Consider the following 22,118-nt stretch of genomic DNA (forward strand, 5'->3'; position numbering starts at 1 on the left):
GAATCGCCCTGCCTGTGAAACACCAGGATGACAGTTTATAGCGAGGCTGAGATTCGAACCCAGGCTAGACAGCACAGAGGCGAGTGCACATACCGCTATGCTATCCTGCTAGCCCAATGTTCACCAACTAATGCTAGCAGAAGGGACACCAAACTTGATGTCCATGTGAGGATGCAGTGCCCTGACTGTGAAACACCATGGTGACAGTTTATCGTTTGGTGGGGAATTAAACCCAGGCTAGTCAACTTAATTGAAGTGCTATACCTCTACACGTACCATCATGGTGGACAACAGCGGTATCGGTGTCATCAAAATTTATCTTCACGTTTAAAAATGCAGTAACCTTTACTTTATTGCCTTAAAATTCCGGTAACGTAGAGTGATTAAAGTGTTCTTAAGATGAGCAATCTATCCCACTGAGATCATATGGAAGCGGGCTGTGTTAATATTTATTTATTTATACATTCCTCTGTGAATGTTCGAGAATGTAGGGAAACAGATGATGATACCAGGGTAGCTGTTGTTATGTTCACACCTTGTTTTTCGGGTACCAAAGACTAATCAACATTGTTTGTAGATAACAACGCTGGTGAATGGGGTCGGCACGCCGAAGACAACGGGGACAAGCTGGGGAGTCGGTGTGGCTGTGGAGTTGGGTCGGGCGGTTGAAAGATTCGTGGCTTTCGGGGAGGCTTTGGCTGAGAACCAGCCACAAGTAAAGGTGTCTGCAATGGAAGCTTGCGGAGATGCACGTCGAGCAGGTTTGTTTCCATATTTGGGGTGGAAAGGAGGGGGGGGGCAGGAGTGAATAGCTCATGAATGAAGTTTCATTTTTAAATAATTCCTGCAAAAATGGGGTGTACCGCATTTCATTAAACTGGCTTATTGTAAAACTTTTTAGAGTTAAAAGTTAAAGTAAAGCTTAATTTGACCAAAAAAACCCCAAAAAACAGTGAAAGACAAAAACGGCACTCGAGCGTATACGTTTATGTTTATGTTTTGTATCCCACTGATAGGCTGGATCCCAATCTGGATCTTCACCAAAATTGAATGAACTCTTCCTTGTCACACACCGAACGTGTCCACCAAGTTTCGCCAAGAACGTGTCCACCAAAGTTATATGTCCATAACTTTTTGAGATATCCTACTCACAGACAGACAGATAGACAAGTGTGAAAGCATAACCTCCGTCCACCTTCGGCCATGGAGGTAAAGAGCAAACGACAAGGGAATAAAAGGACATTGAAAAGTCAATAGAACTTCGACAGCACATCCAGGATTCCACTTGTGCACTCAATTTGAGCATAGTGTGAAATGACGTTTCCTTCCTCGACATAGTCAGGGTTTGACGATACACGTCTCGCTAACCGAGGGAAGTCGCCGGATTAAGCGCGAAGTTCCATCGATCAAGGTCGATTGATCGTAAAGCTCTGAGGTTGTACCATTAAGACCTCAGCAAGAGATTAAATAATAAATCTGATTCTCTAAAATAGGGAAATAACAAAGATCGAGTGGGAGTTTAGTTCCTATAAAATTGCAATCCTAAATAGGAGGATTCTTTTCTGATACTTTGCCTATTATGTTGATATTAAAAGCATTCTTCACTCAACATGATGCTACTGCACGGATAGAAAGTCAGACCACCATGGTGTGAGCTGCAATCGGAATGTCTTGGAAATTTATACAACCCAGGGATTGCATTTTGTCATCGATAATGGATTTTTTTTTTCCGACTGTCAGGGTTGTGATGGAGATGGGCCACCGGGCTCGTGTTTTTACTTGTTTTCACATTTATGCTGTCTTACACTATTTGTAGTTTATCATCGATTTTCGCCCTGCCAACAACACCACCACCACCACCACCACCACCAACAACAACAACAACAACAAAATGTCCTCTCCACTTATCATGGAATCTCATGAGATTGTCATCAAAATCGACCAGACTCGGTAACGTAATGGTTCGGGCGTCTGTTCGGAGTCCGGGAGGTCGGCAGGTTGAGCCCGACCCCGGCCAAGTCAAACCAAATGCTTATAAGGTGGTACGTGCTGCTTTCTTGCTTACTGCTCAACCTTTAAAAGGGTAGAGCACGGACAAACAACCATAGGTGGGCAACCATTGCGCAGGCTTGATGGGCCTGTTGGCCTCCTCATGCATCGAAGTTCCTTGTCAGGGATCTCAATTTGAATCTCATCAGGTTCCATGAGAAATGCAAAAGAGGTTTCTCCAACAAATCTTAAACTCTCCACTTCCTGCTGTTGGTGTCTCTGCAAACTTTATCAACACTTATGTTATTTTTTGAGAGTGTTGATGGAGCTTTAGGAAAACAAAACCCACCAATCATTGTTCTGTATGATTGTAAAACATGGCCTAATTTGACGAGGACTCTTTTCCTGCCACAGGAGCGATGTTGGCAGCATTGGTTTGCTTGCGAGACTCAGGGGGGAGGCCTCAGAAGTCTCCAGAAACTGCTGCTCAGGGTGGCAGTGAAATGGTTGCTGGACATGGTAATGTTGAAGGAAGTTGTGATGTATTTTGTTGTGTGGCTGGATGCATTGATGTACATTGGTCACGTGGTTGGATGTGGGGCTGGGTTTCGCTTTTATTGCTTTCGTTTTAGCCCAAAGAGGAAAATGAAACCGAGACAAAGTCAGAATATGAAGGATGAAACAACATTCAGGATGGATGTCATCATATACATATTATACATTTTATATATCCATTCCTTTTATGCCGTGAGGTGCGGAGGGCTGCCGAGGCAGTTTCATTTGGCTAAGGAATACAGTCCTGGACAGGTCGCCACTCTGACGCAGGAATACATATGAGACACACACACACACACACACACACACACACACACACACACACACACACACACACACACACACACACACACACACACACACACACACACACACACACACACACACACACACCCTTAAGGACAGCGCTATGCTGGCAAGTGAAAGCAATTTGATTGCAGCCTACTCCATTAAAATCAGTGTTTGCGGTTACTGTGGCAAAAGACAAACGATCTTAATTTCAGGTGGTTGGCCACCTGAGATTTTAAAACTCAGAAACACGATCGAGGCACTCGTTCATCTTCAGCGAATGCATATTGGATTGGGATCCAATTCCAAAGTCGTCTCGCTGGTTGCATCATTATTGAGGCACAGAACTCATTACGAATTGCAAGTTCACGCTCTGAAGAACGAGTGCCCCTCCGCATCAAGACTGGAATTTGTAATCTGTCCAGGGTGCCCGGCGATAGCTCGCCTACTCATCATGAGACAATGGGATTTATAACATGCATGTGCTAATGTTTGAAGAGTGGACACCCGGCTTAACGTCCATCTGGGGGAAGAAACTATTTGATTCAGCGTCTTGCATGCAAGCACCAGTCGGGAAGTTTATAGTTGGTTCGACAATCAAATCCAAACAAGACAATTCAAATTTAAATGTGCCACCTCCGCACCGTCCTGTGCAGGACAAGGTAGTCAGTAAGTACTGTGTAATAAAAAGCAATCCAAGACAAAAAGATCAGAATCAATTTTAATCGTCCCTCTGGGCCGATGCTTTGTGCGTTACGCATTGATTTTCAATTGCAATATGTAGGAGGCTGAAATCAAACAACTTGCAATATACATGAACAATGAGTAACTCGAACCATTTTTCTACATTAGACATGCCTGACAACCTGGGCCTCACTGTGCAGAAATGCTGCAAATCAATGTCAACGTGGCAATAGCGAGACAGAGACAGAGACAGAGACAGAGACAGAGACAGAGACAGAGACAGAGACAGAGACAGAGACAGAGACAGAGACAGAGACAGACTGTATAGGTATGCACACTCACCTTAAAGCAGTGTTGCTTGGGTTCAAATCTTGACCAAACTCCCACTCTGTTGTTTCTGATCAAAGATGATGCATCAATGAGTGTGTCATCCATATAAGGGATGTAAAGAGGGAGGACCCATCTGACAGTACAGGTCAATGGTGGACATTTAAGTTCCCTCTCGCGTAATTTGCAGAGAGTAGCAAAGTTATTACCAGCTTCCTGGCCACATTCCTCAATCCTGCCCTGACTGACTGTTGTGAAGGCAATGGCAAACCACTCAGAATAATGTTTGTCCAAGTGCTGCTTGGGCAGCAACAGCACACTGTGAAAAATATTGTATTTTTAAATGATCAAACAGATCATAAGTGAATGAGAGAGGGCGATCTTCAATGGGTGAGAGAGGACGATCTTCAATGGGTGAGAGAGGACGATCTTCAATGAGCGAGAGAGGGCGATCTTCAATGGGTGAGTGAGAGGGCGATCTTCAATGGGCAAGAGAGGGCGATCTTCAATGGGTGAGAGAGGACGATCTTCAATGGGTGAGAGAGGGAGATCTTCAATGAGTGAGAGAGAGGGCGATCTTCAATGGGCGAGAGAGGGCGATCTTCAATGGGCGAGAGAGGACGATCTTCAATGGGCGAGAGAGGACGATCTTCAATGGGTGAGAGAGAGGGCAATCTTCAATGGGCGAGAGAGGACGATCTTCAATGGGCGAGAGAGGACGATCTTCAATGGGCGAGAGAGGACGATCTTCAATGGGCGAGAGAGGACGATCTTCAATGGGCGAGAGAGGACGATCTTCAATGGGCGAGAGAGGACGATCTTCAATGGGCGAGAGAGGACGATCTTCAATGGGCGAGAGAGGACGATCTTCAATGGGCGAGAGAGGACGATCTTCAATGGGCGAGAGAGGACGATCTTCAATGGGAGAGAGAGGACGATCTTCAATGGGCGAGAGAGGACGATCTTCAATGGGCGAGAGAGGACGATCTTCAATGAGTGAGAGAGAGAGGGCGATCTTCAATGGGTGAGAGAGGGCGATCTTCAATGGGCGAGAGAGGACGATCTTCAATGGGCGAGAGAGGACGATCTTCAATGGGCGAGAGAGGACGATCTTCAATGGGCGAGAGAGGACGATCTTCAATGGGCGAGAGAGGACGATCTTCAATGGGCGAGAGAGGACGATCTTCAATGGGCGAGAGAGGACGATCTTCAATGGGCGAGAGAGGACGATCTTCAATGGGCGAGAGAGGACGATCTTCAATGGGCGAGAGAGGACGATCTTCAATGGGCGAGAGAGGACAATCTTCAATGGGCGAGAGGGGACGATCTTCAATGGGCGAGAGAGGGAGATCTTCAATGGGCGAGAGAGGGAGATCTTCAATGGGCGAGAGAGGGAGATCTTCAATGGGCGAGAGAGGGAGATCTTCAATGGGCGAGAGAGGGAGATCTTCAATTGGCGAGAGAGGGAGATCTTCAATGGGCGAGAGAGGGAGATCTTCAATGGGCGAGAGAGGGCGTTGTTCAATGGGCGAGAGAGGGCGATCTTCAATGGGTGAGAGAGAGGGCGATCTTCAATGGGTGAGAGTGTGGGCGATCTTCAATGGGTGAGAGAGAGGGCGATCTTCAATGAGTGAGAGAGAGGGCGATCTTCAATGAGTGAGAGAGAGGGCGATCTTCAATGGGTGAGAAGGTGATGTACTCAAGAGAAGGAGATCTTCAAACACAACAACCTATCAGGGGAAGAGTTGAAACTTATCATTTTAACCTTCACTCTTGGCTATTCCACTTTTTGGGAGACTCTCTTCTGCATAAATCGATGTTTTCAAATCCAAACATTTGGATAGAAGTCAGCACATGTACTGTACTTCAGCAGATATCGTCACACAAAACATGTCAAACAAAACATTCGCCCTCAGGTCACATTGCATTGTCAAACAAGAAGCTGATGTTTCTTTGTACTCTCATGCATCATCAGCAAAACAAAAATTGTTCAAATGCAAAGCTTCCCACCAGGCAGCTTGCATGGTGCTTGCATGGTGCTTGCATGGTGCTTGCATGGTGCTTGACACCATCTCATATGAAGGGTACAGTAAGCAATGTGAATCAGATTTCCTCATTTACATAACCCAATGTCAAATTAGATTTACCACTCAATGGAAATATTAACTGCAGTTTGATAGTCTCAACCAAAATAAATTCATCAAAGTCAAAAGAGATCTCACCTTCGTTTATCAAAGATAACAACCTCTAAGGGGATGAATTGCATGAGTGAGGAGGGAGAGAGGAGAGAGATATGAGAGATATTGTGTTAAAATTGATTAAATTTTATCCTCAGTGTCTCAGAAAAACCTTCCAGGGACAAGCAGCGCATCACTCACGACCAAGGTCCATCCTGCTGACCAAATTGATGAAGACACAAAGTTTAGCCCTTTGGGTTCATCAACATGGAAACGCGCCAGCCTATCCTCGCTGAGTGGAACCGTGCCTTCCACTCACAGAGACTCGCGCACCATCTCAGCCCATGCGGGCCGGCTCTTGCTTTCCTCTGTGTCCCGTATGCTAATGCTGGCCGATCAAACTGTTGTGTCACAGATAGAAACAGCTGGAAAACAGGTGGGTGTTACAAACAGAAAATGTACTCCAAGTAAAAGTTTCCATGTATGGTTATCTTACCAGCCAAGAGAATGAGCTTGGGTTGGCCTGTTCAGCATTCCTAACTAAACGAATGACTCGTGATGCTCTAAACCCAGCTTAAAATCCCCTTTATTATATGTATTTCACAATTGTCGACAAATGCAATTCACTAATATCTTTGGCCTGCATATGAGTGATGTACAAATTCCTCCATGAGCATTACTTCAAATATGATATATGTATTGTCACGGGGGTGGCTGGCCCAATCGGTTAACACCGACAACCTCCCGGGACAGCCGAGCGGTTCCTTATTACAAGGAGGCAGACACATTGATCGACAGATTTCAACACATGGTTGAATGGCATGGCAGATGGCAATAGCGGCGAAGGAGTACTCGGAATGGCGGACGGAAGGAGGATTACGGCACAGGAGCACTGCACCTGGACAACACAAGGGGGTTTAGTCCGCGAACCCATGACAACACGAATAGTTTCTTCAAAAAGAATACATTTAATGAACATACACAAATATTTGCAAAGACAATAATGTAAAAGGAAATAATACCAATAATAAATAAATAACTCCTTCAGGCGAGACCTCGCACACGGACACAAATACAAGCCGGTGGGCAACATGGTGGTCACTAGACTAAGGCGAATTTGAAATATTGTTACGTTTGAGGGGGGGGTATGCATTCAAAGGGTAATTAGGATGTTTAATTAGGTATGCCATGCTGTTCGAGTTTACCAGGATCTCGATGTAATAAGTAGCAATTCAGTGGTGATAAGTTGTCTAGTAAATGTTCATTTCTTCAAGGGGGGGAATGATAATTGTCACGTAATTAGATAGGGACACGGGATAGGGTAAGTGTGTCTGCGTAAACCCCTTTTGGTATTCTCTGGAGACTGGCCGTGACGTCACAGGACAGTGCAGCGGATGGCTCCGCCCCGTGATCACGATTGGCAGAAGGCGACGGCGGTGGGCCAATAAACGGTTCGATTGGAAGTGACGAGGACAGGAGGATAAAAAGGTTCTGTTCGGGGTCAAAAAGAAAGAGGAAGAAGATTACAACCAAAAAGATCGTGTTTTTTTGGTGTAGAGGCTGCTGCGCGGAGAGCGTCCTTGTTGTTGTGCTGATTCGATCGTGTTCTTGATCGTGTCTTGGAGCCTTGCTGAGCCTTGTGCCTCACCTTGGTTGGCTCTGGGGTTCTGCTGACTCGGAGTACGGGGTCGAACGGCGGGCGGACCTGCCTCCCTCTCCTGCTCGCAACTTGGCGCCAGAACTGGTTCCCTGGCGGCTGTGAGCGGACTTGGGCCAAGACCAGGAGGTCGACAGCACCACGGTTTCTCCTGCCCCCCTGACGAGAGCAAGGCCAGCTCGTCCGACGCCGATCCAGGGACAGTTGCATCCACACCACGGTCCAGCCTGACCACCAGAAATAGCTACGTTTTGTGTGTGTGTGTGTGTGTGTGTGTGTGTGTGTGTGTGTGCTTGGCGCCTTAGAGGGATTGAGAACTGTATATTCATTGGAATTGTCTGTTTTTCCCCACGCCCGATCCCACACCATCCCGTCGAATCGCCCCGGATCCCTCTTCTTGCCGAGTCTTGTTATTTCTGGTAATAATAAAAACAAATAAACATCATCAACTCAGTGAAAAGCGACTCGTGCCACCTTCCTCGTCCCGTTTGCGGTAGAGCGATTAGAACCGCCATGTTTGGGTTATAAATAAATAAACCGCCTCCATCGTTTCGGCTCATTCTACGTTGGCGGGACTGTTCAAGTCCCGTGGACGTCACAATATGTAGATAAGAGAACACATCAGATGGCATTTTTGCCGTTCGTTGTTCCATATAGATCGAACATGATGAGCAACTGTCCATTCATCATTTGTGTTCGATTCCCTAACCCTACGTTAGGGAATCCCAATGCGAACGTTGGGGTGAAAGCATATAGTAATATAATTGCATACTCGTCATACAGCTTTTCACGGATCGGGCTGAAATTTTTTTGACAGAGGTTCATTATAGTGCGCATAAAAGTGCTGAAGCCAATTTTTGATTTTCAGGGAAAAATATTTTTCGGATTTTTTCAAAAATTTCAAAGTCCCGTTGCTCGGCAACGGTCGCATCCATAGCAACGGTGCTCAAAAGCATACAACGAGATCCTGGTATGAACCTCCCAGTCAAGTTTCATCAAAATCAGTTGACTCCTCTGGCCTCCAGAGCTGTCCATTACATACATACGGATGGACGGAAAACCTGAGAATAACGGTAGTTTAGCGACCACCCAACAAACAAAGGGGTACTCAACTTCCTTATTAAATCATTCCATCTACCCCCAAAACCATAACAACATATATCAGATGCACCTCCTGACTGTTGTGGCGAGAATCGTCATGGATTATGTCACACGTAGTAAAACTGCATAATCTGCAAAAAACAACCGTCTGTCTGCCACCCAGACGATTGTTCCCACAAATGTAAACCATTCAATCAGAAGGCATGTGATGTGATTGGTGGGTCAATCGAAACATGTGGAGTGTGATGAGCACTCCCACGATCTCCATTGGACATAGTCCTACACCATACTATGCCTAATGGAGATTGGGGGAGTGCTCATCACACTCCACATGTTTCCATATACATACAGTATTGTTACCGGGGTCGCATTGGCCAACCGGCCTATGCACAGAGCTGGATCGAGAGCCCATGTGCACCATTACCAAGCTAAATTTGGTACTTGCGGAGTGAATCAGCAACGTGCTGGCTGTTTCTCCACACTGAGCCACCCAATATGACGACGAGAGCGGTTTGTCATACACGGTGGGGGAACAGTTTGAAATGGATGATAACTGTCCTTCCAAATTTGTCCTTTCCAGGATTTGTAAACCGAGCAGTTTTTTTCATCATGCTAACTCATATACTCAATGGAGACCGTGCGTGCGTGCGTGCGTGCGTGCGTGCGTGCGTGCGTGCGTGCGCGCGGGGTCGCGCGTGCTTATTCGGCAGTGAAGGGAGAACAGGGAGCATGGAAACATTTTACACAATAATGCTGCACAACAAAATATGCGCCCTGGGTATCGTACATGTGGAAGATCCTGATCAGACAAAGCCTTATTGGGCCCCAATCACACCACAAGAGAAATACCAGAGAAAAATCAACAAGACAATGGAATACTAGTTGCGAGCCAGACATGGGTTGCGTGACTGACCCAAGCAGGCCCAAATGCAGCATGGGACTTAGCGTGGCTTAAATGGTGAGAATTGAAACTGGCGTCTCTTCGGCAGCAGGTTTGGACCTCAGCAGCTTTTTCTGGCCCATCTGACTCCTGCTCTGACCCCATCTGGCCAGCAGCTGAACTGGCTTGAGCTGGTATTTGCTAGTTTGCTAGTATTTGGTATTTGCTTGTTGTTAATGTGTGCCCAGCCAGGCACTCACCCATTATCTAGAGTAAAGCGGGACAAATACGTTGTGTGAGTTTAGATAGGTCTTCCTCCTCTTATACACTCCTCCTGGTCTTACTTTATCCTCCTGTCAAACCCTCTTTTATTCACAGCTCATATATTGTGGTTGCCATTTCATACACCACAGTACATTTCAGTTCCTTATCTCCCCCAAATTATCAGTTAACATAATATATCAAGTACATATCGGGTACAAACACATTATTTGTGACAAACTCTCTTTCTTTCTTTTATTCACCCTTTCATACAGCACCACACGCACCACGTTATAAGACACAGTACCACACACAACCACGTTGAAGACAACAGAGGAAATGACAACGTTCCTGTTTTTCAAACACGCTTGGCAGGAAAGACCGCTGGGTGGGAAAACCCGTTAACGAGGAAGTAGAGCCTCGGTCGGGGAAAGACTCAGTCTCAAAGATGATTGACAGCAAAGTAGGCGTGGCTGGTGAACACACGAATGGGAACATGCTGTCGCATATCAAAGGGCAAGTCACGACTTTTGCTCCTGGGATCTCCACCTCCCACAAACTTTGATCCCTCCATTCTCCGCAACGCTCAAGCGGCATAAAAGGTGGAATGACAGACTGTTCATGGCTGTTGAAACATGCTGGGGACCCCAAGACAACCTGCCTGCCTGCTCGTGTTGAAGAAGAAGAGACCACTTTTGGAGTCTGTGGTGAAGCCAGGACGAGCTGCACCAGATGGCATTGGGAGAACGATGCAATGGCTGATCGAGCACGAGACAGAGGTGTGAGAGCACGAGTAAAAGGCCGAACAACGCCTTGTTCTTCCTCTATCTTCTTTTCTTCCCATCTACATTTCCTCAGTATAATTCTGCTGGCGCCATGTCCTGTGTGTAGCTGATAAAGGTAAGATTGTAGAAGGGGAACAAGCACTAATGGTTAGAATCTGTTATATGTGCCTTTTCTTGATTGCTTGCTGTGCCTGTGAATACATCCCTTTTATGACTGATTATTGTGCTTGTAAATACATGTTTGCTTTTTTGGGTAAACGGTTTGTTTCCATCCAGGTTGTTTAGTCTCATTCTCTTTGTTGGCTCGATTTAGCATGTAAGACTCGATAGACGGGAAGTTCTGCCCAATTTATTGGCTCCACAATTAGCCAGTGCGTACTCATGGTTCTGTTCGGCTATACACAATAAATAGACGGGTGCGCACTGAGGGTACGTACACCAATTGGCATTGCCAAACCACCGGAAAAGGTAATGCATTTTAGAGCAGGGACCGTGCCAGGCTTTGCAGTATCAATCGGCATCTGTTGTTGTTTGACAATCCAACGGGCCGCAAACTTATCCGCAGTCCAGCGGCCTACATGGCCGGAGGTCCAGGAAGCGTCCGAGAAGTTCTTCTCATGATGAATGCCGAACCCTGCGTCCGTACCAATATATTACTACAGTTTTGGAAGACCCCAGGGAGACATAAGGGGTTCTGAGTGTAGTTATATCCATAGCAATTTTGTTTAGCAAAATTAACCCTCCCCCTCATACTCGTGGCAGGGAAAGATGCGTTGTGAATGTAATTTGAACTATCCCCATTGTTCTCTTCCTCATTCTCCAACTCCGTACTCAAACATTATTCTAAAATTTCATTCTCAAACTCTGTACTCAAACCTTATTCTCAAACTCCATTCTCGTACCTCATTGTCATTCTCAAACACGTCGTCTCAAACATTTTATTCTCAAGCTCCATACTCAACTTCCATTCTCAAACACGTAGTCTCTAACTCCATTTTCAAACACTCCTCAACTCTGCAGATTCCAACCCACATTCACGCCATTAAATCATGCCACATGCATTCAGGAACACTTCAATAGCATACATCGAACATGGACACTCTTTTAGCACAACAGAGCCGAGCCGCAAGCGCTTCCAGCGTTGTTCTCACCGAGCCATCAGCACTGCTCACGTCGTTCCAGCAGCCCCGCTCTTCACATCCATGGAACCATTTGCGATGACTGGTTCGCAGAGCGCCAGCTAATCAGTGTGGCTGGCTCATGGAAAGCGGATGAGAGAGGCGACAGGAACATTGACGATAAGAGGCCTGGCAGATCAGTTCGCAGGGAGTTCTGGGGAGTTCGTGTGAGTCCTGGGGAGCTTGTGTGAGAGCAGTTCAAAAGTTGTCCAAGAGTTCTGAGTGTCAGTTTCTACTGCAGTCCAGTTCTGAAGGGCTTTGTGGCGATGTTCAGCAAAGCATCCCTCGGAGTTCAGAGTTGGCTGGTGATCGAGTGGAGAGTCCGAGGTGGGCCACGCCATGCGCTGAGCACAGAAGATGAATGGGTGCACAGACGCAAGCTGCCAGGCATAGTTATCACCTCCCCACAGACAATACCTCCTATGTGCCTTGTAAAACCAATCACCAACTCTTGAGCATAGAAAGGGGTCAACAGTGATTCTCTCTGGAATTGACTTCTCTCCAGACACGTCTTACACACACATCCTACACCCTTGCACCTTCCAGCGCACATACCTCATTGACTCGCCCTGTTGTGGAGTATTGACCGAGTCCGCAACAGTTATTTTCAGAACTCGCATTGCACACACCCGCAATCCCGCATACACCGCACCTCCCATCTGCATGTCTCACTCACCTGCACCACACACGCTGTTCTTTACCATGTGAGCCGGCCGGCTCACGTATGGGTGAGGCCAGGGTCGACACCATACACCACCTATTTCACTTGTCGATTAATCTTTCTTCTCTCCTTCTCCTGGAATGATTGAAGTGCCTGTGTGTGTGCATTGGTGGAAAGATGACTGATTAAGGGACTTGTGTGTTAGGGGTCAGATCTTTCTTGTGTGATACTGCCTGCTTGTAAATAAGTGTACTTTGCCAAATCCTTTTATAAACTGTTTCCAACCTGCCAATCATCTTTTTCTCCATTGATTAGACAAAGTGTGTAAAGAGTGGATGAGAGTTCCGCCCCGCAGTTTCGTTATGGTCAGTTATTAGCCAACGTCCCCCTTATGGTATCGTCCAGCCATTCTTGATTGACAGTAGTGGGGCGGTTAGAGCACGGTTCCCCATCTGGGGGAATTAATTTGCTGGGAAGATAACATGGGAATTAGATGTGAATCTTCTTCTTCTTTCGGCTGCTCCCATTCGGGGTCGCCACAGCGGATCATCCGTAATGATCCGCATAGTGATTTGGCATAGGTTTTATGCCGGATGCCCTTCCTGACGCAACCCTGGTCGTCTCTTATGACACAGGGATAAGGATTGGGTTTCGCCATTATTCTGGGCTGCCCTACACCCTCTCATAGCGTGGCCCAGCGCAAAGCTCCCGTCCTAAAGCGATCCTCCAACCCAAGCCTCCGAGTAGCTGGATTGCAGGCGCACGCCACTACACCCAGTATAACACGTAGGACAGGTACGCTGCGAGTAATAATAATATAATACATGTTATATTCGAAGGAACCTCAACTCAGGAGGAGGCCATAAGGCCTCCTATATAAGGCCCAAATATATATATATATATATATATATATATATATATATATATATATATATATATATATATATATATATATATATATATATATATATATTTGCATCTATTTTCAAGTTTATGCACAAAAAGTCTGGACAGGTTTTGTTTTATGCTCTCCCAATGCAATTTACTGAATCATTGCACCTATACAAATGTGCTTTTTGCTTGATATTTTTAAGGTGCTTTTGATGATGCATGTAGGTTCAAGGGAGTCTCAGAGAGATGGAGGTTGCCAAGAATATGAAAGATCTTGTGCTGACATTCAATAAGTATTCAGAAGCCGTGGAGGAGTTTGTTAGCGTAGCAAGATATCGCGAGGAGGTGAGTTTTATTCGACATTGCATTCATATTTTATTTTGGCATTTTAATTACATTTTTATACATGATCGAGGTTCATGGATGAATGAGGGGATGGAGGGTATGAACTGACAGAAGGGCAGTGGAGAAACATTTGGACATCATAAAGGGGCTGTCACACCTTGACGTTTTAGCCAGCGTATGGCAACGTATCAAAATGTATGTAAAACGCTGGCGTATGCTGAACTATTGATGTTTTTTTTAAAGTTTTTGGCGTATTCATAACGAGTTGGACGCATGCATGACGTATTGGTAACGTACACAGAACGTTTCGATAACTTATAGATAACTTATACCAACGAATGCTTAGCGTGTTGTCGGCGTTCACAACCTATGACCAACGATAGTCTAACGTATGCATAGCGCGGCAGCGTATCGCCGATGATCACGTGGCGTAGCCTATTAAAAGGCTGCCGCTCGACGATTCAAATCATAACCGCACTAGACATCGAAGTGTCAACATCACCGTCATGCCCTGTCACACCTTGACGTTTTAGCCAGTGTATGCCGACGTATGAAAAATTTGCCGAATACGCTGGCACACGTCGAATACGTTATAGGTAAGTTTTGTATACGTTAAGAGCACACTGGCATACGTCGTAGTACGCCGCGCACGTCGACAAAATTTTTCGACGTATGCCAGCGTATAACTCGCACGTTCCGCATATGCTGGCCATAAGTTGTAGGCACGTTATGCGATCGTTGACACACGTCGACACACGTTACTTGTAAGTTACACATCAGTCGAAAGACGTCGAGGTAATGTTTAGCATACCCAAAACTTATTTCTAACCTATGAGTAATGTGCTTTGAACCTATGTGTAACGTATCTCCAACGCACATTGACTTATGTAGACGTATTTGATTGACGTCTTCTGGACGACCACAGAACTTACTGAACGTGTTTCTAACTTACAGCTACCGTATAATGGTGTATTGGCAGCGTTTAGGGGAATTGGTATATAAAAATGGGCTTCACAGGAGGAACCCATCAGTGTTTCAGACTCCATGGTGAGTACATGTCTATGTCAGTAGTATCAGTAGTAGTAGTAGTAGTTGTCGGTACATGTCAGTAGTAGTGGGTGAGTGTGATGGGGAGGGTGTGGGTGATGATGGATCCACCTTGCATCCACGTCCACGGCCACGGCCAGGAGACTTCTTTGCAGCATTATTCGAAGTTTTCTTCGGCTTTTTTAAAATGTTTTTCTATGCTGAACTATTGATGTTTTTAAAAGTTTTTGGCGTATTCATATCGAGTTGGACAAATGCATAACGTATTAGTAACGTACACAGAACATTTCGATAACTTATAGATAACTTATACCAACGAATGCTTAGCGTGTTGTCAGCGTTCACAACGTATGCCCAATGATAGTCTAACATATGCAGAGCGTGCAGCAGCGTATCGCCGACGATCACGTGGCGTAGGCTATTCATAGGCTGCCGCTCAACGATTTAAATCATAACCGCAATAGAAATCGAAGTGTCAACATCACCGTCATGCCGAAGAAAAAAACAAAAAAAAAAACTTGGAGTCTGGAACACTGACTGGTTCCTCCTGTGTGAACCCCATTTTTATATACCAAATTCCCCTAAACGCTGCCAATACACCATTATACGGTAGCTGTAAGTTAGAAACACGTTCAGTAAGTTATGTGGTCGTCCGGAAGACGTCAAATATGTATACATACGTCCATGTGCGTTGGAGATACATTACTCATAGGTTCAAAGCACGTTACTCATAGGTTATAATTAAATTTCGGGTACACTAAACATTACCTCGACGTGTTTCGACTTATGAGTAACTTACAAGTAACGTGTGTCAACGATCGCATAACGTGCCTACAACACATTACTCATCGGTTAGAAATAAGTTTCGGGTACGCTAAACATTACCTCGACGTGTTTCGACTTATGAGTGACTTACAAGTAACGTGTGTCGACGTGTGTCAACGATCGCGTAACGTGCCTACAACTTATGGCCAGCGTATGCGGAACGTGTGAGTCATACGCTGGCATACATCGAAAAATTTTGAGCATGTTAAAATTTGTCGATGAGCTCGGTGTACTACGACGTATGCCAGCATGCTTCAGCGTGCTTCAGCGTGCAATTAACGTATACAAAACTCACCCATAACGTATTCGACGTGTGCCAGTGTTTTAGACAAATTTTTCATACGTCTGCATACGCTGGCTAAATCGTCAAGGTGTGGCAGCCCCTTCAGAAAGGGAACGAATCAACAGAAAAGATGAGAAGAGAGAGGATGGGTGGAAACACATTAAATGGAAAGGAAATTTAACAAGAAAAAGAGCAATCGGAGATTGCAGACCCTCACCAGGACTTGTTTTGTGTGCTGTTATGTTTGTGTAGTTTTGCGTGGTGTAATTTTGTGTGGTGTTACATAATTAACAAGTAAAAAGGACATGAAATGTCATAGCCCCCATTGTTTTAGTACTTTTGCTGTACAGATTTAAAGGGATAGCCCTTATTTATGTTCAAGTAAAAATGGCCGCCAGTCTACCAGTCAGCCATCTTTGATCAGATTGCTAAATAAAGTGAGGGGCATGTGTATGCCATGATGTACTGTGCTTGTACCAAGTTTGAACCAATTCGAACTGTGCATGTCTGAGAAATGTTTGGGGACACATTTAAGTAACAAAATGGCCACCAGTCGGCCATCTTTGATCTGATATCGAAAAAAACAATGACATGCTTATGTACGCCAGCATTCTTTATCGGTCTGCCAAGTTTGAACAACATCTGTAAATGCATGTCCGAGAAATGGTTAAGGACGTATTCAACATCGGATTTTTTTTTTACAACGAAAATGGCCACCAGTTGGCCATCTTTGATCTGATCTCGAAAAAAAATAATGATGTGCATATGTAAGCTGTCATTCCTTATCTGTGTGCCAAGTTTGAACAAGATCGGTAAATGTACGTCTGAGAAATGGTTGAGGACGTGTTCGATATCCGGTGTTTTTACCCTTATCCAACCTTATCCAACCAAGATATTCTTGTTTTGTATTTTTAATTAATTTTCTGAAATTTATAGAATTTGTTTTTCATTTGGAAGTTGGGGTTGTGATGTGTAAATCAAGGTGGAAAAAGTCTCATGTAATGCATTCAAATTCCAGGCTATAAGGTAACAAAAGGAGAAAATTTTGAAAGGGGGTGTAGACCTTTTTCTTGTGTATGGCAGCTTAGTTGCCGGGGTAGCTATCATTTCTTGGAAGCACGACTGTGTCGCTGATGCAGTACCCCTCTACCAGTCCACACTGGTACTTATTTCGCTGACCTTGGAAGGATGAAGGCTCAGTCAACCCCCTGGTGTATTAATTCAGCGGCCAATGGAGCTTGAACTCAGGACGCTAGGATCCCAAGCCACCACCATAACCACTGAGCCAACACCAGGCTTAGGGGGTGGAGACTTTCTATAGGCACTGGGTGTCATCAACTTCCCATGGGATGAATCAGGTGATAACGATGACGTCATCTTTATCCGAAAAATCTGAAGCTTATATCTGAAACAAAACAAATATATCTGATCTATGTCCTGATGTGAGTGAAGATTTATATTTATGATGTCCATAACCTATGCCAAGAAACTATGTGACGTAATAGGGTGCACGGATTATTCGGGTATATGGGCCATAATAGCAGTGGGCCATGCTAGTAGCGTCTTCAGTTAACGACGTTTTTGCTCAGAATGAATGCGCGAGGCAAGACTACGCACACTACGAGTGCCGTTCCAGTTACTTTATGTATTGGATCCTTCAAACCATTAAGTCGTGCTTTCAGTGCACCATCCACCCCTGCTGTTCCTAAAGGCGCTGTCACACCTTGACGATTTAGCCAGCAATGGCAACGTATAAAAAATGTATGTAAAACGTTGGCGTACGCTGAAATTTTGATGTTTTTTTTTTAAGTTTTGGTCGTATGCATAACATATTAGTAACGGGCACAGGATGTTTCGTTGTCTTATAGATAACTTATACCAACGAATGCTTAGCCTGTTGTCGGCATTCACAACCGATGCCCAACGATAGTTTAACTTAGGCATAGCGCGCTGCACGTATCGCCGACGAACTCGTGGCGTAGCCTGTTAAAAACCTGCCACACGCCGATTTAAATCATAACCGCCTGAGAATTGGAAGTGTCAACCACGCAGTCACACCTTGACGATTTACCCAGCATATGCCAACCTATGAAAAATGTGTCTAAAACGCTGGCACACGTCGAATACGGTATGGGTAAGTTGTGTATACGTTAAGAGCACGCTGAAAAACGATGAAGTACGCTGTCATATTCCATGGTACGTCTCGTACGTCGTGAAATTTCAAGCATGCTGAAAATTTTACGACGTACTCGCTGTATGGCTCACACGTTCCGCGACGCTGGGAATAAGTTGTAGGCACGATATGCGATCGTTGACACACGTCGACACAAGTTCCTTGTAAGTTACTCATAAGTCGAAACATGTCGAGGTAATGTTTAGCATTCCCGAAACTTATTTTCTCCGTCAAGGCACATTTTCTTTTTTTCTCCTTGGCTCCGTGAAGGCACGTGACAAAATATCTGAAGTTGTTGTTGTTGTTGTTTTTTATTATTATTATTTTTTTTAGTCTATCACGAATTTTAAAATATATTCGGACATTTGCTTTTAAGTTTTGACGTCGACGTGACAATATCCTCAAACAGAAAATATTCACAGAGGAGGAACTAAGAATAAGACATGAGCAAACTGAAGACGTAACGGCACGTGACGAAATATCGAAAGTTGTTGTTGTTGTTGTTTTTTTTTTTAAACGCTGCCAATACGCCATTATACGGTATCTGTAAATTAGAAACACGTTCAGTAAGTTCTGTGGTCGTCCGGAAGACGTCAATCGAATACGTCAATATGCGTTGGAAGTACGTTACACATAAGTTCAATGCACGTTACTCATAGGTTAGAAATAAGTTTCGGGTACGCTAATCATTACCTCGACGTGTTTCGACTTATGAGTAACTTACAAGTAACGTGTGTTGACGTGTGTCAACGATCGCATAACGTGCCTACAACTTATGGCCAGCGTAGCGGAACGTGTGAGTCATACGCCGGCATACGTTGTAAAATTTCAAGCGTGTTAAAATTTGAGGACAACCGCAAAGTACAACGATGAAAGCCAGCGTACTACAACGTATGGCAGTGTTTTTCAGCGTGCTCTTAACGTATACAAAACTTACCCATAACATATTTGACGTGTGCCGGCGTTTTAGACAAATTTTTCATGCCGGCATACGCTGGCTAAATCATCAAGGTGTGACAGGGCCTTAAAGAAGAATGTTCTGTTGCCAAGAAAAGGATCTATTATAAACTCTGAACAATGAAAAATAATAAGTATAATTTAAATAGATACAATGCATGTGATTTATAATTTTTCATATAATATGTACAGAATAAATAACTGATTAGTGCATGCTCGTTAATATGACAATGTTTACAGGATGACATTATGACGTATGTGTGATTATTTACACAGGACCTGAAGGATGAGCTGGAAGCAGCTGAGATGGGGGCAGCTCGGGATGTGCTGGAGAAATCCCCTGTTGTGCTGCTCACGTCCTATAAAGTATGAAACTTGAGGGATTATCAACAGCACTTCTAACTACAGGAAACACACCACCTGAATGGTGATGCTAGTCTTTTGGGACCACCTATTATATCGGTACATTTGTACAAAGGGGATCAGAGGGGGGGGAGGTGAGGAGAGGTCAGACCAGGGTCTGCCTTGGTCTACAAACTCTCAGTGATCCCACTAGACTCCTTATGATGGGGTGTGGGTGGAGAGGTCAGACGATGACTTAATGGTCATCAGGTGAGAAAAAATTGGCAGGATAGTTCACAGGTAGCTCACTCACCTTTGAGACGTCTCATCTGGGTTTTAATCCCGGCCTAGCTATGAACTAACACCTTAAAGTTTCCCAAACAGGGTCTTGCATGAACGAGTACATCGTCTGTTGAATCAACAGGACGCTCAGCCAGCGACCAGTCCTCCAGCATTGCTTGCTGGTGGACCTTAGTGATTCAACAATGTCTTTCAGACAGAGTAGGTGCATGTCATTATCACTATTACCAAATTCCTATCACAAATCTGCAGGGGGCACTGCATCAGCAGCAGAGCTGTGCTCCAGAAACGATGCAACTAGCAGCCAGGTGTTGCAAATACATTAATGACTGAATAATTCAGGTTGTGTTACCTGAACTTTCTGACTGTTTTTTCCCTCCTCTAGGCTTGGCTGAAATTTCCTTTATGCGAGACAGCACAGGTGTGTCGTGCTGGGGCCTTGGACCGGATTCGTCACGCAGTGAATAGCATCATTCACCTCTCCATGTACGGTCAACAAGCAGGCAATACCGAAGCAGTTGCTGTGCACACATCCATCTCTGGGAGCTGTTCACAACCACGGATGTCAACCGCTATCGACAACTTTAAGGTGCAAACGGCAGAGAGATTAATGGCAAGCTGTTCACGGAGGCACCAGGAAGTACTTTTTGTTGAGAGTATTACGTCGTCACATATTTCACGTTTCTGAATAAAATAAAATTTATTTCACATCAATTACAGTAATGGATAAGTTGACTGGAGATGGCCTGCTTTTAGGTTCCCATCTGAACTGAGGGCTCCTGATGCTATGAACGCAAGTTCCAATCCAAATAATGTCTTCTATTTTCTTTGTCCTGTACATGATCGATGTACAAGCTCCACTATAAGCTTTGAGGATGAATATTCAACGGCCACAATTATTCCCACCTCGTGGGGTCGGTTGGTGAAAGCTTTTCACCCAGGGCTTTCACGAACTGGCAGGCCAGGTCTGACGTTCGACGAACTAGGTTTGGAGCAGGAACTTGTGAAATTTTCAGGGATGCTGGCAATAGCTCGTCAACTCTTCACGGAGGAGACCGTGACATATTTAACATCGACCTACTAATGTTGGCTGATGGGATGCCCAGCTTAACGTTTGTCCAAGGGATGCCACACACACCGATGCCTCACACGGCCTGTCAAACATCAGGTTGACAGTTTATATCTGGGCTGAACTTTGAACCAGGCTGGACAGAATACCGCTCTCCATTCCCTCACTTTCAAAGGCACCACAGCCGACTCCGCTCGTGAGAAGACCGGATGCCTCAATTCTGTGTGTGCCTCAAAATCTTGTGTCCTCAACCCTTCACTCTCAGCACCCACCCTACCCAGTCATGCCCAACTGCTCCTGGACTCTATTTATTTTGCATTTGAGAAGGTGGAAAGTTTCTGTCAACCCTCGACTCTGATTCTGCAACTGGACGGGACGGCATCAGTAGACGTGCCTGAAGAACCTGCTCTGCTGCTCTTGCACATCCTCTATCTGCCCTTTTCACCATATAATTTGCCTTAGGTCGTCTTCCATCGGCTTGGAAATCGGCCAATGTCACCGCATCACATGAACAAGGTGCAAAAACCAATCCGCGTATCTACAGACGTATGAGGTTGTGTCTAATAATCAGCAAAGTCATGGAAATTCATCATCACAGTAGACATAAAATCCTTTCTTGTCTCCAAAGACCTCATCTCAGAACATCATTTCAGATTCACACCAGGTCACTCTGCATTTGTCATGCTGCTTTGACTCTTCCAACAATGGATGGAGGCCCTCAATGTCAGATGTGAAATCAGGGCCGTCAGTAGAGACATATTTTGAGCTTCGATCCAGTCTGGCACCCCGCATTGCTCTCCAAACTCTACGTCTGCGTACCGGTTTCTGTTAAAGCGTAGAGCTCGGAGCAGAGATAGCTCTAATTTCACCAGCTTGTGTGAACCGGTATACAGAGAAGTGTCACGTGCAGACACAGACTGAGCTCCAGACGAAACTCCACCCAACTGGGTGAATTCCAACCTCAGCTCCACCCATCTTTACACTTTAATTACAAAAGGCATTGCATGCAAAACAGCTTGTATCCAAGGGAAGTTTTGAATCATTTTAATAAAACTATTCTAAGGACCATGTTACACTCCGGCATCTGAGGTCAGCTCCACTCTTGGGTGATTGACTTCCTCTGCTTTGATAGGCAACAGGTGGCTCTCAACGAAATCCTTTATTCAACTCGATGTCAAGGCTGGTGGTGGTGGTGGTCGTATGGCAGCTTAGCTGCTGGGGTAGTTATCATTTCTTGAAGCGTGACTGTGTCGCTGATGCAGTGCCCTTCTACCAGTACACACACTGGAACTGGTACTCATTTCGCCGACCTCGGAAGGATGACAGGCTGAGTCAACCCTCTG

The 22,118-nt window shown here is 45.1% G+C and overlaps 1 protein-coding gene across 4 annotated transcripts in view; it reads left to right on the forward strand.

Moving 5' to 3' along the window:
* Positions 1-22,118, forward strand: part of LOC147027483 (alpha-catulin-like) — a 129,498-nt gene that overhangs the window by 10,489 nt on the left and 96,891 nt on the right. For all 4 annotated transcript variants that reach the window (XM_085876945.1, XM_085876943.1, XM_085876946.1 and 1 more), the window contains 6 exons: positions 578-761; positions 2,404-2,508; positions 6,179-6,456; positions 13,660-13,779; positions 19,341-19,430; positions 20,092-20,295. In XM_085876945.1, coding sequence (XP_085733071.1) covers positions 578-761; positions 2,404-2,508; positions 6,179-6,456; positions 13,660-13,779; positions 19,341-19,430; positions 20,092-20,295 — 981 coding nt within the window. The remainder of the gene's footprint in view (positions 1-577; positions 762-2,403; positions 2,509-6,178; positions 6,457-13,659; positions 13,780-19,340; positions 19,431-20,091; positions 20,296-22,118) is intronic.

The sequence above is a fragment of the Eptatretus burgeri genome, chromosome 4, assembly GCF_056783735.1.
Source record: "Eptatretus burgeri isolate ZD-2024b chromosome 4, Ebu_testis_v1, whole genome shotgun sequence".
In the NCBI taxonomy this organism is placed as follows: domain Eukaryota; kingdom Metazoa; phylum Chordata; class Myxini; order Myxiniformes; family Myxinidae; genus Eptatretus; species Eptatretus burgeri.